This window comes from Gasterosteus aculeatus, chromosome 18, assembly GCF_964276395.1.
Source record: "Gasterosteus aculeatus chromosome 18, fGasAcu3.hap1.1, whole genome shotgun sequence".
Lineage (NCBI taxonomy): Eukaryota > Metazoa > Chordata > Actinopteri > Perciformes > Gasterosteidae > Gasterosteus > Gasterosteus aculeatus.
In genome coordinates this window covers 3109294-3126015 of record NC_135706.1, presented here as the reverse complement: position 1 = coordinate 3126015, position 16722 = coordinate 3109294, and the positions used below count along the sequence as shown (strand labels likewise).

The window sequence follows — 16722 nt, the reverse complement described above, 5'->3', positions numbered from 1 at the left end:
AATCAAGACATTGAGTATTCTGCACTGAAAGACATTTTGAAGGACATTTATTAAAATGAAATCAATTCAAAAATCAAAAGTTTGTGACCCCTCTTTCACTCCTCAGCAAACACACACACCTTCATCACTGGTACGCGTATCCGACCGCAGAGACTCTTTACATCTTCCGCCGCAAACTAAAGACAAACCTCTTCAGACTCTACCGACTAAAAACACTAAACGGATTTTAGCACTCAAATTGTAGTTATAATGGCTTTATCTATAGCAAGTTATTTGATGAAATTGCACTTTCTTGTGTGTTCTTCTTCTTGGTTTGTATCCCTATGGTTGAAATTTGGATAAATGTGTCAGCTAAATCACATGTAATGTAATTTAATGTACACGTAATAACAATAAATATGTGAGTTTGTCGCTGCCTAGTGGATTTTTTGAGAACTACATGTAATGGTCGCCCCATGGAAAGACGCATAGGAACGAGAGAATACACTAAAATCTGGTGCATATCAGTAAAAGGGCATGCATTTTTGAATATTTTTGTTTCAATATAAGTGACTTTCTGTCTTTCGCTATATATGCTTATCCAATATTTTACATTATTTGGTCAGATAAAGCAACATCAAAATTACAAATAACTGAACAAACTCCTATTTAACCACACATTGAACAATGTGACATCATACAGATCAGCTTATTGTACATATTGTATAATGTACGTAAATTATTTTGTGCTGTTCATCTGTCCATCCCCTTTATCAGTAGAAAATAATAATAATTAAAATTAAAATAATATAATAATGGTGTAGTTTTTATAATTTATTTTTTAATTTAATACTTATATATAATACATTTTATAGATATAAATATATAAAATTCAAAATATGACAATTAAATATGAACATTCAACAATCAAATTGGTAAATTAATATAACTTTTCCTTGATATTGTTTTAAAATGTTAATTTAAAGTTAAATTAACAGCAACATGATTTCAATCATCCCTTTTTTAAATTCTTGACCACAATAGCAGATACATATTTCATCAGAAAATTAATTTAAATTTAAATTCCAATATTCCATTTGAAAAAAAACACAAATGACTTCCATCATTTGTAGAATGATAAAAATCTACCAATGTAACATCCACAAGTCTCTTGGAACGGTAAAATAGAAATATATATTTGTATTGTTTTCCATTTGATATTTGAAATTTAGGGTGATACTCCCCATGCAGATACTCCAGGTTTGTAACAGCTCTGCAGTCTGTGTGAGATATAGAGGCTGTCTCGTTCGCCTCTAATGCAAAGTTCTGGTTAAACATTGGCCCAAAGTTTGCCTTCCGCCTTCTGTTGTTTTTACGCTAAAGGTCCAGCAATTGTTGCAGCCATTATTGACTTAGTAATTAAAGTATTTTAACGTGGGGATTCTGTAATCATTACATATGCCACCATCTGTCCCTACGCCGCTGCATGAGCACCTGAAATGGATTTTTCCTCCTGAGTAGATAACATATAAAAAACGATGAAGGAGGGAGGGAGCAAGGCCACGTCACCATTCATCCATAACAGTCTGACTTGTATTCATTGAGTTTTAATTAGATATAACAGTCATCTGTTATTTGTTATTATTTACTTTCTCATGAAAGTGAACCACATCAAGTTTATAAAGGTTAAAATTATGTCTTATATAAGTTTTGTCCTACTGTTTAGTAGGAAAAGAAACATATTGATTACATAGAATTACTGTATCCACAGGCCAAATTGGACCAAAATGAATATAAAAATGGAAATCTAAGACAATACGTATACAAGTTAAGACATTAGAAAGTCTTCAATTATTGAAATATGGGTGATTTTAGTAAAATGCCATCTCCATTCATCAAAAGAGGATTCCAGGTGTGTTTTGAGGAAACAACCTGTCCTGTGTCAGTTTCTTTTGATGCTATGGTTTTATGATGTCCCATCTGCTGTACTATACAGACAAACTCAAGGGGAGACATGCGTCTACCATTTACTGAGGTCACCACGGTGTGATATTAACAGCTTCACTCTCATCCCCTCCCTCCCTCCCTCTCTCCCTCTCTCTGTGTGTTCTCATAACATTTTGGTCAACACGTTTATCTGACCCGTATCTCCCCTCCATTGTGCTGCAGAGAAAGCAAATAATTACGAATGAAAAGCTCCCAACTTTGATCCGCAGTCTTCGATTGTGATCCCTTCCTGTAATCTCAGAGTTTGACCATTAAAGAGTCATGGCTTTGGGGCTTTGACACATGGTCTGAAGCGGAGGAGATAAGCACTCTATTGGGCTCTGTTAATGACTGGAAGTCAATCTGCTGCAGGAACAGACAAAAGAGAGGAACACAAACTGTGTTCTGTTCTTTCCAGTCTCTTCATTATTACAGCTAATAAATAAATGGACACACATGCAACTAGAAAAAAAAAACAGTCATATGTACTTTGGTCAGTGGAGCTTGTGTTTTCAGTGACGTTGCTGTGTCCTGCGCTTCGGCCCAGACTTTATCTCAGCAATTACTGGATGGATTTTCTGGAAATTCTGTACCAACATTTATGATGGCAATCCTCTGACTTCCCCTCCAGCGCCACAATGAGGTTGAAAATGTTTGCCTTCAAGTGAAATGTCTCAAAAGCTGGTATTTCGGATGGACGTTCCTGAAATGCAAATCCTCAAGCAAATCCCCCTGCGTAAAAACGATAAATTGGATCCGTCGTTTGCGGCTCTTAAACACACCATCTAAAGTTGGCACCTCCCCACAGAGTTGGCACGAGTCAGGGTTCTGCTCAGTGTGTGACAGGAAAGCCCAGATTCATGGTTGATCTGGAACCAGCTTTGTCTGCCCGGCGTTTGGCTTTACTTTATTGTCGTTATTTCTTCATAGCCTCCTCCTTAATGCAGGCTTTCCATCTGGCACCTTGTTGCAGCAGCGCAACATGCCCGTCGTATCCCGTGGGGCAAAAAAGTGTCCTGGGCCGTCGCGTTAACAGGGGGCACGCTTGTGTGCACAATTGCTATGCTATTAGAGGATCACCTCAAGAACCAGCGATTGATCAGCACCTTGGACAGCGGACGAAGCCTTCAAGTTATCAGAGTCTGTAAAGCATCATTTTCATTGTGCCTTTGTACAAAACAAAAAGGAAGATGGAGAACATTGCAAGCATTATTGCTGCTGAAAATCTGCATGTTAGCATTGTCATTGTGATCATGTTAGCATTTAGCTGCTGTTGCTCAAACCACCACTAAACACAGGGATTGACATTCAGCATCCACATAGACGATTATTTATATTATCAGTAATTAGTTTTTCTGGAAACTATTGAGGCCAAATATCAAAGATCTAAAATGACGCAAAGCAGGAGGGAAACCCGGAAAATATTCACATTACCGTTGTCTCAATGTAGCGGTTTTGTTTTTTTTCCAAAAAGGTTGGAGTTTCAGACAAATATACGCAGTTTGTTGTTTGCTGGTTTAAGTGAAGCTCAATAGGTGTGTTACGCACTTAAGCAAAATAAATTGCATAAGCTAACGTGTTACGTAAGTGACGTTAGTAAAGAATGCATGTGAATTATTAAGTTAACATTAGACAGATCAAGTTAAATGTCAAGTCCTGTGATTCCTTCCGTCTCTCCTTATACTACGTCACCTCATATTCAGCCACTGGAGATCACCTTCTGACAATAAATGCATGGGTTGTAATAATCTGCTTGTACAAAACACATAATTCATGAAAGTGTTTCTAAAAGCCCTCAAAAAGAAATCTAAACATTAAATAGTTTCATCCTATATAGATTAGGATTATTCTCTGATCTGACACAAAAGCACATACAGTTCGATGGCAGTCGGAATGGAAACGTTTCTTAATGAACAAAATCTGACGAAAGTCCGGCTCGCCTTTATTTCATAATAAAAAGCGGCGTTGTGAGGATAAGTTTCACTTGCTGTCTTGCCAAAGATTGATTTACAACAATTTTCACACAGAAGAAGTGGAAGCCCTCAGGCGTCATTTATCTGGGAACAAAAGTTTGGCTGCAACAAAAATTACTAATTGACAAATACAGTTGTGGATAGATATTTGTATCATAGTGACTGCTGATATATTATTTATATCTATAAATATATAGTTATATATAATCCACATTTTCACACAAATAAATATCCTGACGTTGCTCCTCTCTAACTGGTACGAATACAAACAACTGGCAGCCGGTGCCCTGTCCTGGCTCCGTGGTCACACAGTCGGGACAGTTGCAGTTGGGATATTCTGGGTTTGATTGGGGCGGAGGGCTCACTTATCCAGATCGCAGCCTTAGTGCATGTGTACGTGTTGGATCTGGTCAGCTATGGGGACTGGACTCCAAACATCAGGACAGGTCTCTAGTTTGTGCTTTCTGCTGTCATTGTACTCCGGCTGCTCCCATGAAGACGGTGTTGATGGGAGGAAGTGAAGACACCACGTCCTGCACTTCCGATGACGAAGGCCCTCGCTGCTGAGAGAGCAGTGCATCCTGGGACGAGAACGGAGAGGAAACTCCAAACATGCAAGGAGCAGATCCCGATAAGGGGAGCGCGTGATCTGAGGGGAAAGAGCAGTAATGTGTGAGATTAAACTGCCTTACAACAATTCAACATGGAATGGAATCTTTCTCTGGTCTTCTTAAACATTTCTGAGTTTTGCCCATATTGACGTTTGAGGAGTACAAACCTGCTCCGGTGTTAGCCTCAGTGAAGTAAGCTCCCGTTGTTTTCCTTCCCGGTTCGTCCAGGATGTTGAGTGGATCGTGGACTTCAGAGTACGTTGACTGGAACGGGCGTAAACTGCTGATGGTGCTGATGACGGACACATGCTGGTCCACAAGTGATGTCATCCGCTGGCTGTCAAGGTAACTGCTGTTGCTGTAGTAACCTGCCTCAGGGGGAAAGTTTGCCATTGAGTTTCTGTTGTCTACGAACCACGTTAATAATTCGGTGCGATTGGGTTTGTGCATCGAACGGTGGTCAAGGCCCCTCAAAATGAAAGGGTCACAAGAAAAATCAGGAAGGTCACCAGATGATTAAATGATAAATTAACAGATTTTTCTTTGCAGAACTGTATTCTTTCACCTCTGAACATCTCAAACGGCCTTCAAATCCGACAGGCAGACATTTGTTTTTTCTGTGTTGAAAATAAAGTTCTGTGAGTTGACACCAGATGACACCTTAATGCCAGTGGAATTTGTCCTTACCACTGTGTCCTGTGTACGTCTGTCCCGGACACCCACTGCCCGCAGAGTTAAGTCCAGACCCAACAAAGCCGAACCCCTCCCCTGAATCCAGAATCTGAGCTGCTGTCTGAGCGTCCAGTCCCTGTTCAGTCTGAACTGGATCCGAGCCCGAAGTGTAGCTGGGTGCGGGTCGGACTCCAGAACCGTAAGACGTCATGGAGCAGTTTGTGCTGTTAGGCGGCTGATGAAGGCTGTAGAGGACGTCTTTGCTCAGGTGTGGGTCATTGAAGGAGGGGTACCGGGAGAGATGGTAGGCGAGGGTTGACGCTTGAGACTGAACCGAAGCCAAACACTGACTCTGGGCCTGAGGCCTGAAACAAAAATGAAACAATTAATCTTCTGACTTAATAATGACAACAATAGATCTGTACGACACACTATATGTCTCTATTTTTAGCGAGTCTTAATGTTTTGAATATTATGAAAACTGCGATTTTAGTCTTTGTGATCTTCGTTCAGAAGAATAGAACAGAATTAGATTTTAACGACCATATTTTACTGAATTCATGCCAAAAAGGAATCCCCGTCATTTACCGTATTATAAGAATGTCCCAAAATATATCAAGGAAAAACAAAGATAAACATCTGTGCCTTTACGCAGCGAGACTCTAATCAAAAGGACGCACTGTGGATGCACTAAATGAAGCTGACCTCAGTGCAGCCTGGTAGCTCGAGGCCGAGGAGTGTCCCGTCTGGGGGAAGTAACCGGAGCCGTTCTGAGGTAGACAGTGGTACAGGGTCTCCGGGTATGAAGAGCAGGGGCCGGGTTGGGTCATTGCGCTGAGAGAGGACGGGCAGGAAGAAGAGGACGAGGAGGAGCACGTGGAGGAAGACGAGGCGGGCAGAGGTCTCCCCGTCATGGGCGTCTGGTTGATGACGGAGCCCCTGTGGACTAACGCTGCTGGAGAGACGGGGGGCGTCATCAGGGGGCCGCTGGCCTGGGAGTAGTGCATCTGACCTCCTGTGAAGAGGGCAAAGACCGGGGACAAGATGGTTCGTTTAAAGCTGCACTGCTCTTCAGCATCCTTTCCAGCAGCTTATTAAATCCATCGTTCTTATTCTTCGCTCAAACTTGGTGATCATATGTGGGCGTCTAGTGAAATGACTCAATGTGATTTAGTTCCGTTTTACCTGAGACCGTAAAACCAGCAGACTCTGTCCCCTGGTAGAGGACGCCGCTCGGCTGCAGACTTTGCTGATGGTTGTTGGACAGAGACATGTAGGCGTGTTCTCCCAGGGACTCGTTCTTCACCGATTGGTCGATGGGAGCGCTGGCTTTGTTGCGATTTGCTAGGAAGCAGGAACTAGGAGAAGCCATGAAAGCCGCTTTACTCGCATCTGAAAGTTGACATCACAACATCAACAAGTACATCTGATGAAAGTCATTAAACCAGAGAAGGATATTCATCATTATTGTTGCATCCATTGTGTTGACATTAGACCCCAAAGGTTTAAATGTTAATTTAAACTGCTGTTAATGCACAGAAATGCACAATTGCTTCTTAACATTTTTTTCTGATATCCTAATATAATCATTTTTTCCTACTCTGATTTTTAAATTATGCTTTAATAACTTTGTATTGTAATTTAACAACTGTTATGTAAAACTGCACTTATCATGGTATTTGATTATATGTAAACTACCCATTCACTTTGTACATTTTATAACAAAAGAACGATTCTGATACTTTTTCTTCCAAAAATGATTTAGTTTATTGTATTTCTTATTCATCATCTTGGTTTTATGGCTCTTTGTAAAGCAAGTGTTGTCAAATTCTCTAAATTGCTGTGTAAATAGAATATCCTACTACAAAGTTTGTAAATGGTATTACGTGGCAGTGATGAAATGAAGATCTTTACACAGACTACAGACCTGCTGTAGTTTCGACAATAGTCCATGTATGTCAGCAGCAGAACGTCTGTTTTGATGCTTCATACCTGCATTTTTCATGTATTTGTCCAGCAGGTTCTGCAGATCCTGCTCCTTGTCGTTGTTGAACTGAGTCTCCAGGGCCAACAGAATGTATTCATCTAACAGCATCCTGATCAGATGGAAGGAACCTTCCAGTTCCCGAAATTCAGGTGACAAAAAAAGGAGGAATTAAACCTTCAAATACGAGGTAAGAAGTTCTTCTTCTTTATCTACAGTCTGACCTTTAGGATCAAGCTGCTCTTTGTTTGACCTGCTGGCTCGCAGCTTTAGGACCTTCTGTGTGTGTGTGTGTGTGTGTGTGTGTGTGTTTGAGCTCCACTGGGACTCCTCAGACCAAATGGTTAGTGTTTATTCACGTACACGCACGTACCCTGCGTGTGTGCGTGTGTTTGCACAGAGAGCACGCGACCCGCTGATAAGACTTTGTTTAATCAAGGCGAGCCTGGCCATTACAATTTATAGCGCTATTGTAGCAATCTGCTCTGAGCTGGCTTGTACTGTATAAGACTTGCGTGTGTGTGTGTGTCTGTGTGTGTGTATGCGTGTGCGTGTGTGTGTATGCGTGTGCGTGTGTAGACTAAGTACTGGAAAAGAAAGGAGCATCAAAATGAATTAGCTGGGTGACAGTGTTTCATTTCTCAAAACAAGAAATCACCATGTTGTTACTGTGTACATACTTTTATAAATTGTCTTTTAATTAAATTATTTTAGCACCAGTCAGACTACATTTCCTATAAATTTGGTAGCTTCCTTTCCTCGTTTTTGCAATATTTGATTGGAAAAACAGTTGTGAACAGAATGTGACCTGATGGCAAACAAGATGGATAGTTTTGTATAACACTATAACTCTGAATGGTACTAATTGCTAAGATCTGAGTGCTTATTTCATCACCACCGCTTCTTACTGCAGGAGTCTAATAATGGTGTTCCTGTAGAAGAGAACATCTCTCTCTCTCTCTCTATAAAATGTACTTGAATACAAAAAAAGACAAATAACTTGTAAGGTTTCATACCAAAGCTGGACGCATTGTTGAGCGTGAGGTTGTGCATCACTCTGGCACCAAAGAAACTCCACCTGAGGAGGAAATCCTGAGCTCTCTTCTTCACCGATCGACCGCTCTGCTTACCGGGCTGATCGGGTACGGAAGACGGAAAAGAAAAGGCTGCTTGGTGGCACAACAGGACCCTTTTCATGTCAAATACACTCATCCACACAGTATATCCGGTGGAGCAGCTGTTACCTTGATGACTTTATGCTCCACCACCGAGTCCAGCCACTCAATGAAGGACTCTACTGTGGCGTTCTTCCTCAGCAGCTCCTTCAGCTCCTGAAAGACTGTGATGGAGTCATCTGGACAAAACAAGGCAAAGATACTTTGAGGAACCGACGGGTTGCTTCATGGTCGACACAACAGATTCTCATTTGTATACTAGAGCAACAGAAACAGCTGCTGGATATAACTAAAAAACATTTTTCACACGTCAGTCTATGGGTCTACTGACGCTAATCACACATATCATTATGTGAATTAAAAGATCAAATTCAACATTGCTTTCTTTCTTAGTTGGGACAATTCATTGAAATATGAAAATATTACATTTTCATCTGGTGAATTTGAGAACACGTGAGTTAGTTGATCAGCAGTAGTGAAATGTAACACTATATTTCTTTAAAAAATGCACTGAATTAAAATGTTGAGGTGCTATTTGACAGTGTATAAAAAATAAATACAGATAAAATGTTACTCATGGGTCATGTATGTGATTCCAAACTGGACTACCCTTTTCTGCCCTTTAGTATTAGCGTTTTAAGAGATTTAGATGCTAATACTTTTGTACTTTTTACATATTTTTAATGCAGCTCTTCCTACGTTGTAGTAATTCTGCTTTTGCTTTTTAAAAGTTGTACCCCTTTGTCTTACACTCCGAGTAGACGTCCGGGTCCTGGTCTCCGGCAGAGTTTATGCTGAGCAGCGGCTGCGAGCTGATGCTGCTGAGATCCACATTGTCGATGTCCAACACCATGCTGGTCACTACCGCCTGGTCGAACAGCGCCGGGCGCGCTATCTGCAACACAGAGCATCATGGGAATCCTTATTGTGTTTATTTGGAAACATTAGAGTAGAAGGTAACGTGTGGACATACCTGGGCCAGGTGTAAGAACGAGGTCTGTCTCTTAAGGGAGGAAACAAAGTGGCGTGCTATGGGAAGCTTCTTGGCCGCAAGGCATTCTGGGAGGTTCTCCAGGGAGGAGGCCAGCCAGTGCTCCCAGTGTTTGGCAAAGTTACGGATATCAGCCAAAAGACTGTTGGAGAAATGAGTTCAGGACAGCGTGAAGGTTTGCTTTGAATATCTTGATACCACATTGAGGTTCTTAATTCTGCTCTTGGGTTCCACCTGTTCTCAAGAGTCAAATCGTGATCTATCCAATGGCAGTGATGGTCAGAAATACAACATTGGCCTTCACGCATCTCCAACTGGACAAAAGCTTTCTGTCAGGAAAGTTCCTCCCAACATGCTATTCCCTTTCCATGAGGAACGCTTTGAAACTTTGAAGATTCAGATTGTCTCATGGTTTGTGTACCAGGTGAGCAGCATTACTAATTAGACAATAATAAAGACAAACCTTTCAGGCATTTCCTGCATTGTAGCAGGAATCAGAACATCAGTCAACACCTGACAAAAGAAGAAGAAACAGTGTTTACAAACCAGAATCTGGGTTCTGCAGGTTCTACAGGTTTAGCAATATCAAAAATAAAAGGTGCAAGGCAGCAGTGCATCATCTGCGATATGGTTTTTTATGTATATGATGTCATTTAGTTGTTGTTTTTTTAATATGTGAAGATTTCAAGACTACTGCTAAATTATATTCTGTATATCAGTAATAAAAGCCACGCATTTGACAATAAACCTTATAGAGGATGGAGTCGCAGACGCAGAAGATGTCGACTATAACGGGGTTCTCCAGCAGTGGCAGCAGGTGGTCGGGCATTCCCTGCCAGAAATGGAGCAGAAAATTCTGGATCTGAAACAAAGCATCTGAAGAGTTACATCTGGTTTGCGTGGATGACTGTGCTGTTTTCAGTCCCTTCAGCAGTATAAGAAAAACGAAATGATCTCGGGTGGTTTTAATCACCTCCTCAAAGCTGACGTTAATGGCATTGTCCAGGATGCATTGGCAGTGTGTTTTATACATCATGATAAGAGTGTCAACCTGTGAGGGGCAAAGCAAGATCAGACATTAACTTAACTTACAAACAAACTATGATTAAAGCCAATGTAATATTGTAAAGACTTATTAAAACTGATGATTATAGCATTTCTTATACATATCTCAAAATGTAAAGAATTCATGCATAACATTAGTATGAAATTGATTTTTTTTTTTACCATCGGAAGGTGTGCATACACTGTCCAGCATTTATGCTGTATATTAGTTTAGCACTTAATCAATCAATCAATTTGTATCACTAACCTTTTCTCTGGAGATATTTCCCTGCAGCAGAAGATGCTGAGCATTTGGAAAGTCTGGGAGCAATGTACCAGTTTTAGAGCTCAAAGAATATTTCCTGGTGAAACCTCCCTGGAAAATAAAACAAAGTGAGGCCACATTCTCTTTTATTTATCTGAAATCTTCATTTTAAGAGTAAATTAATAATCTCTGAAAATCTTGTTTCTGCGCAACTTGCTTCAGTGTAATAACGCATTGCGAGAAAACACCACACATTTTTCATACTATATGTAATAAAACCAGCCTCTTATTAAGCTTTAATGCAATACACATAATACATAAATATGTTTAATTGACTTATAATTTTGAGTCAAAATGATTCATAATAGAATGCAAAAATGAACATTAAGGCAAATGTATGAATGACAACGGGTATTTTGGTTGGAATAAATTAAAAGCGTCTTACATCTTGTTTAGTTATTATATAGCTGTATGTGCTGTTGCACGCAGTGATGCAGAGGTATACTCTAGGACTCTGCGGCATCACCTTCGGCTGTGGTTACAGGTGCAACAGAACATTTTAGAAAGTAGTTTTTATGACTAACCTCATTCTTCAGCTTGCTCCCGGAAAATCTGTCATTAAAGAGAAACAGATTTCATATTTTAAATCTGCAAATACTGAGACAGATAAATATAACTGACCACAAAACCAACACCAACGATACCACATAATGATCAACAAACAAACGAATAAAGAGGAATCATTTAATATACAAGAATAAGTCATGTAAAATGTTATTTTACCTCGTCAAACCTTTTCCAGAATACACAGAGTGATAGTAAGCGCTGCTCTCTTTGATGCCGATGCCATAGTAATGATATCTGCGTGATGTAAAGGGATCAATATTCAATAAGTCCAACAATATTTTGGAGCATGAGCTTGCCTGACACCTTCTTTGCAAATAGTCAGAGAGAATGTTTTTTGCTTTTACTTGGAGTGTCCTCTGGTGCCCAGTCGTCTTGTTGTTAAAAGAGGAAACTTCTGTCGAATTGTCTGATGAGAAATGATTGTATGAAGCCCTGGTTAGATCGGTCATGCTTCATGTTATGCCAATTAATCAATGGTAGAAATATACAGTATCGTCAAAATGGAAACTATTACATTTTATTACATATTATAACATTACATATTACAAGCTTTAAGCTTTGAACTTAAGATTTCAAGGAATAAACTAATATCCACGAAGGCACATGTAATTGAAAGCGTTGCACCTTTAACTACGAGAAAAAAAAACGATAAGTAAATTAAATCTGCATATAGATATTTTTTGGGGGGGATTTTAAAGAACACATTTTTGGTGTGCAAACACATACGCGCACTCACACACACAAACCTTTCCAAATGTAGCAGCGCAGGCCGGCTCCAGTTTCTCCTTCCTGCAGAAGTCCAGGTAGTGAGCGTAGAGGATACATCGAGGCAAACACACTCCTTCACACACAATATAATTCTCCTCCAGCCTGTTGACACACATCAGTGAGAAAGAGATTAGCAGTGAAAACCATTGCAGAGAGGAAATGCAAAAACCCACAACAAAGACAAAGCCGATGCACATATTTCATATATCTAACAGAAAATGCACATATAAAAGCAAAATAAAAACACAATAGCAAAAATAGAGTTTGCAAATACACAGATTGGAACAACAACACCCATACAACCTAATTAATTAGAAACAATTAAAATCAGAAAAGGTAGAGCAATAACAGTGTTAATTTTACTGAGATTTAAAATAGGTCACTGAGTCAAACATGTACTGAAGAACAGAACCACAGCTTTGGGAAGTTTTCTAAAGTAAATGTCCATTTGCCAAAAAGAGGAGGACGTATTCACCTCTGGTTGGCATTTTTTCTTCATTTAGAATCAGGAGGCGGAAAAGCCGGTTCAAAATATCTTTTAGGTTGCAAACCACAGAATAATACATTTTTTTGTAGTCTGAAACATATATTAGTAAAATATGAGTATTGACAAACGATCTGTACATTTTGTCCAAAATGTTGACTTGTAAGTTTTTATGTCATTGTGTATCCAACATTCAATTCATACAGAGCACTTTCTATTCCGCTTGGTTTTCTTACACCACCCTCAAGCTTCTTGTGGGTTGGAGGAAGGAGGATATCTGCGATGCAGAATGATGTTGTGGAGACATTAGATGTGTCCCCACCCCTCACATACACACCTGTTAATGTGGATTTTACTGTCACTCGTGCGGAGGATAGTACATCTTACCACTGCAGGGTGAGTTGGGTCTGCTTCTTCTTGTCCTTGATGATCTGACTGATGGTCTTCCTGGAGGACGCGATGCTCTGTTCCATGGTCAGATCCGAGTTTATGTCCATCAGGTCCTGGTCTTCCTCAGAGGATGGTGTGTCATTACTGTCCTCTGCTTCTGAGAATACACAGAGATAAATATAGTTAATAGCTCCAAAAATGTCTATTTTCAACATAACTCTTGCATTGACTCTTGCATAATTTTCAGCTAATACCTTCTTCCTCTTGGATTGGTTCTGCCCTGCACTGATCTTCCCTTACCGTTCCAAATGGAATATTTTGGATGTAATCTTACAGTTATTTCTGTTTCCGTGGCTCAAACAACCTGTACGGGAGTGAAGCTCCGCCTCGTGAGATCTGCAGCTTTCACTTACAATCCAAACATTTGTTTTGAGGGGAAATTAGTTTGCGGTTTTGTTTTCTCTGCTTGATGAACCTCATGTGTTTGTATGAAGCTTAATAAGGAGATTTGAGCTTTCGTTTGTCATTTAGACTGCCCTCACAGTTAGAAATGGACAGGATATAATATATTATACTCTTTATGTATTCATATATTGCGCATTTGAAATGCTCTTGTGTTCAAAGGGAATGCTTTAACTGCAAACTAAATCAAATGACTCTTTACCGCGAGAATAGATTCCAACCTGAACACTATTAATGTCGTGTCATAATGATAATATCTAACAAAAATATTACTGCAATTATAAATTCCAACACGGCAATGATGAACTATAAAATTGCAAACTACCAATTTAATTAGAATAAATGTGCTGATACTCATTTCAAAATAGCACATAAATATATTTATAAAATTACATTATATATATGGTAACCTGTTGTGTTGTGTGAACATGTACACAATATCTATCCACTGTAATATTATAAAATAATATATTGCCTGAGCTATAATATATAGCCAAAGAAAAAATATTCTTCCACTTCAAAAGATACGAAGTTGTCTGTGACGGCTCAACAAGATTTTTGCATATGTTTCCAAACTTTGTGAAACAATATTCAAACGTATCAGGTGAACTGAACTGAAATAAAGGAAACAATTGTGGAAGATGAAAACTGTACAACTTAATAAAACGATTACAATTTCGATTGTGACCTCATGTGACTTCAATCCTGAAAGAGCTCTCAAGCAAAATAGGAGCTTTTAAAGCGAAGTAGGTTCTGATGATCTGATTCATTGTTATGAAAAACGTTTAGGGATTTCGAGTTGAAATATTTTTGCTGAAATATTCCCTAATATTGCTATTAGGAAAAAATCCCTTTGTGATAATCCTGAATCTAGTCTAGATATTTACCAGCTCTAATAACAACAATATTGTGAATTCAGGCCTTTCTTTTTATTCATGGTAAAACGTGTCGTTGAAAACAGTGAAAACCTGTTTCAATTTAGCTAAATAATTGTACTAAAAATGGTGCAGAACTTTTGACATTAGGATTCATTCTAAACTACATAATATATATAGTTATGCTGTAGATGTGAAGCTGTATTTCGAGTTCCACCACAGTTCCGTCTAACTTTGTTGTATTTATTAACTCATCTTCTTCACTGATTCCTCCATCACTTTAGTCATGTACAATTCACAGCCTCCCCCCCCCCCCCCCCCGTTTGTGTGTCTTCACTATCACTCTTATTCTCATGTTTGAGGGCCAAGAAGTTATTGAAAAAAGTGCATGGGATCTTTTCGTTGTAGCGCCACCATGTGGTCCGTTTGTGTCACTTATCGCTTTTACCTGCGCATGTTTGAAATGTTAGCACAGAAAACGTTCCCATTCAATGACTGTGAGTGAAGATTAACTCGAGAAAATCGAAGAAAAGGATGAAGACGAAGACGAAGATGCAGATACAGTATTAATATAAAAACAGTGACTCTTCACTTTTAATGATCTGAACTACCAGCAGCAATTTGTTTGATTACCTGATTTGATCCCGGAATCTTCCTCCTGATGAAAATGTGTCCGTCCCATAAAGTCTGTGCGTGTTTCCTCTGGTGAGCTGCACAAAGTCCTGGTCAGAGAGTGTATAAGAAACACTCCATCTCTGGCTGAACTCTCACTGCTGCGTTTCATTGGCATGGTCAAATGGAATAAATGTTCAAAAACAAATCAACCAAAGACAGTTAAAAAAAAAAAACTGAAGTGAGCCTGCCGGGAAAACAACACTCCACTGCAACTCATTTGTCCTTAAGAATGAATCTCCAAGCACCGTCTGGCATTCCCAAATTCACTCAGATCCAAGAGACGGTCAAAAATGATCACAGAATAAAAAGCAGCTCCAGCAATTATTTTGTCCAACCGACAATTCTGAAGCTAAAGAAAAGAAACGAGTGCACTCTGGTTTATCCTCACAGAGCAACTTCAGACTAATAAAGCTGAGCTGTGGAAAGGCAGAGCTAATGAACCTGTGGCTGCATTCATCATATTTACAGAGGACTGGGGCTAATCCAGGTCACTAATGATTAACAGAAAAACCCCTCATCCATCTGTCCATCCATCCATCCTCCCTCACACACTCAGCTGGTCCATTAGGTAAAGACATACATGGATAAAAGCAATTGTCTTTTCTTATTTTTCCTTCAGATAGCTTGGTCATAGTTCCAAGTACGTGCAGGGTATAACTCTAATGTACTTTTACCTACTTAAATTACGGCAGCAGCATCCCCACAACTGCAACTAATAATTGTTTTTGTGATCAAGTAACCCTTTGATTTATTTTTATTCATCCTGCAGAATGCCTTCACTGCTACTGTGACCTTTAACGTTTAAACTGGTAAATCCGAAGCCAATTTGTAAACTACTATACATGGGTAACTTTTCCACACAGATCAATAACATTTCTTATCTTGACCCGTAATAATACGTAATCATCATGCACGTCCGTATTATATTTGTTGTTATTAATCCGAATCTGAAAAAAATGACTTGTGAAAAGTGGGTTAAAGACTAATCTGTAGGATTGTGGCAGAAGTATAAACTATAGCAGAAACATATTCAAGCATAGGCCTGCCTCAAAATATGTAATGTGCTTCAGTCACTCCCCCCCCCCCCCCCCGTTCTGGAGTGTGAATATGGTTTTAATTACGTTTTTATTTAAGACAGAAATACAAATTAAAAGCCCGTTTATCACATTAAAATACATTTAACGTGACCCGCAGTGTCTCTCCGTGTCCCATTTGCATTTCAGATCAATATTCATGTTGAAAACATTAAACAAAGGAGCTCGAGGGGAACCTTTAATACGGAGGAGAAACCGGAAGTGAGGTCACACTGTGATTCTCAACGAGGGTCGATGACGTGACGTGCGGCTGCGCGACAGGTGAGAACCACCTAAGAATGTGCCTCTGATCTGAAAGATTTTACTATTTGCAAATATTGACGGTAATCTTACATAAAAAAGAACATGACGTAAGCTAACCTTTGAGGTGAACCGTGACGTAAGCTTCAGCCTCGTGTAGCGTTAGCATAGCGGACGTTGTTCTCGGCTAGTTTTTGCCGCTAACTCGTGCTGAATGTCATCGGAAATCGCCATGAAAAACTCTTTTGGTTTCTACATTTAGAATTTGGTCAGTAGCATTTGTGAATAATAACGTTATAAGCTAGCCAATGTAACAATGACAGCTAATATTATCACCAAACGAACAGAAAGAAAACCGCACATGCGTTTTTAGTCCTTTACGTCGTGCTATTTAGATCGAGCCCGCCTGCCAAGGTGAGCACCTGCT

The 16722-nt window shown here is 39.5% G+C and overlaps 1 protein-coding gene across 1 annotated transcript; it reads right to left on the bottom strand.

Annotated features, from left to right (window-relative positions):
* Positions 1–3944: 3944 nt before the first annotated feature.
* Positions 3945–16342, bottom strand: rfx6 (regulatory factor X, 6). The gene is made up of 20 exons (XM_078093965.1): positions 14920–16342; positions 12947–13106; positions 12054–12177; positions 11652–11713; positions 11464–11541; positions 11265–11292; positions 10684–10791; positions 10345–10422; positions 10120–10233; positions 9835–9884; positions 9354–9513; positions 9131–9275; positions 8450–8559; positions 8222–8339; positions 7214–7336; positions 6407–6613; positions 5927–6233; positions 5237–5586; positions 4717–4917; positions 3945–4587 (listed from the first exon to the last, which is right to left on the bottom strand). The coding sequence occupies exons 1-20, from the start codon at positions 15074–15076 to the stop codon at positions 4409–4411; spliced, it is 2859 nt and encodes a 952-aa protein (XP_077950091.1). The 5' UTR covers positions 15077–16342; the 3' UTR covers positions 3945–4408.
* Between the last annotated feature and the right edge of the window lie 380 nt (positions 16343–16722).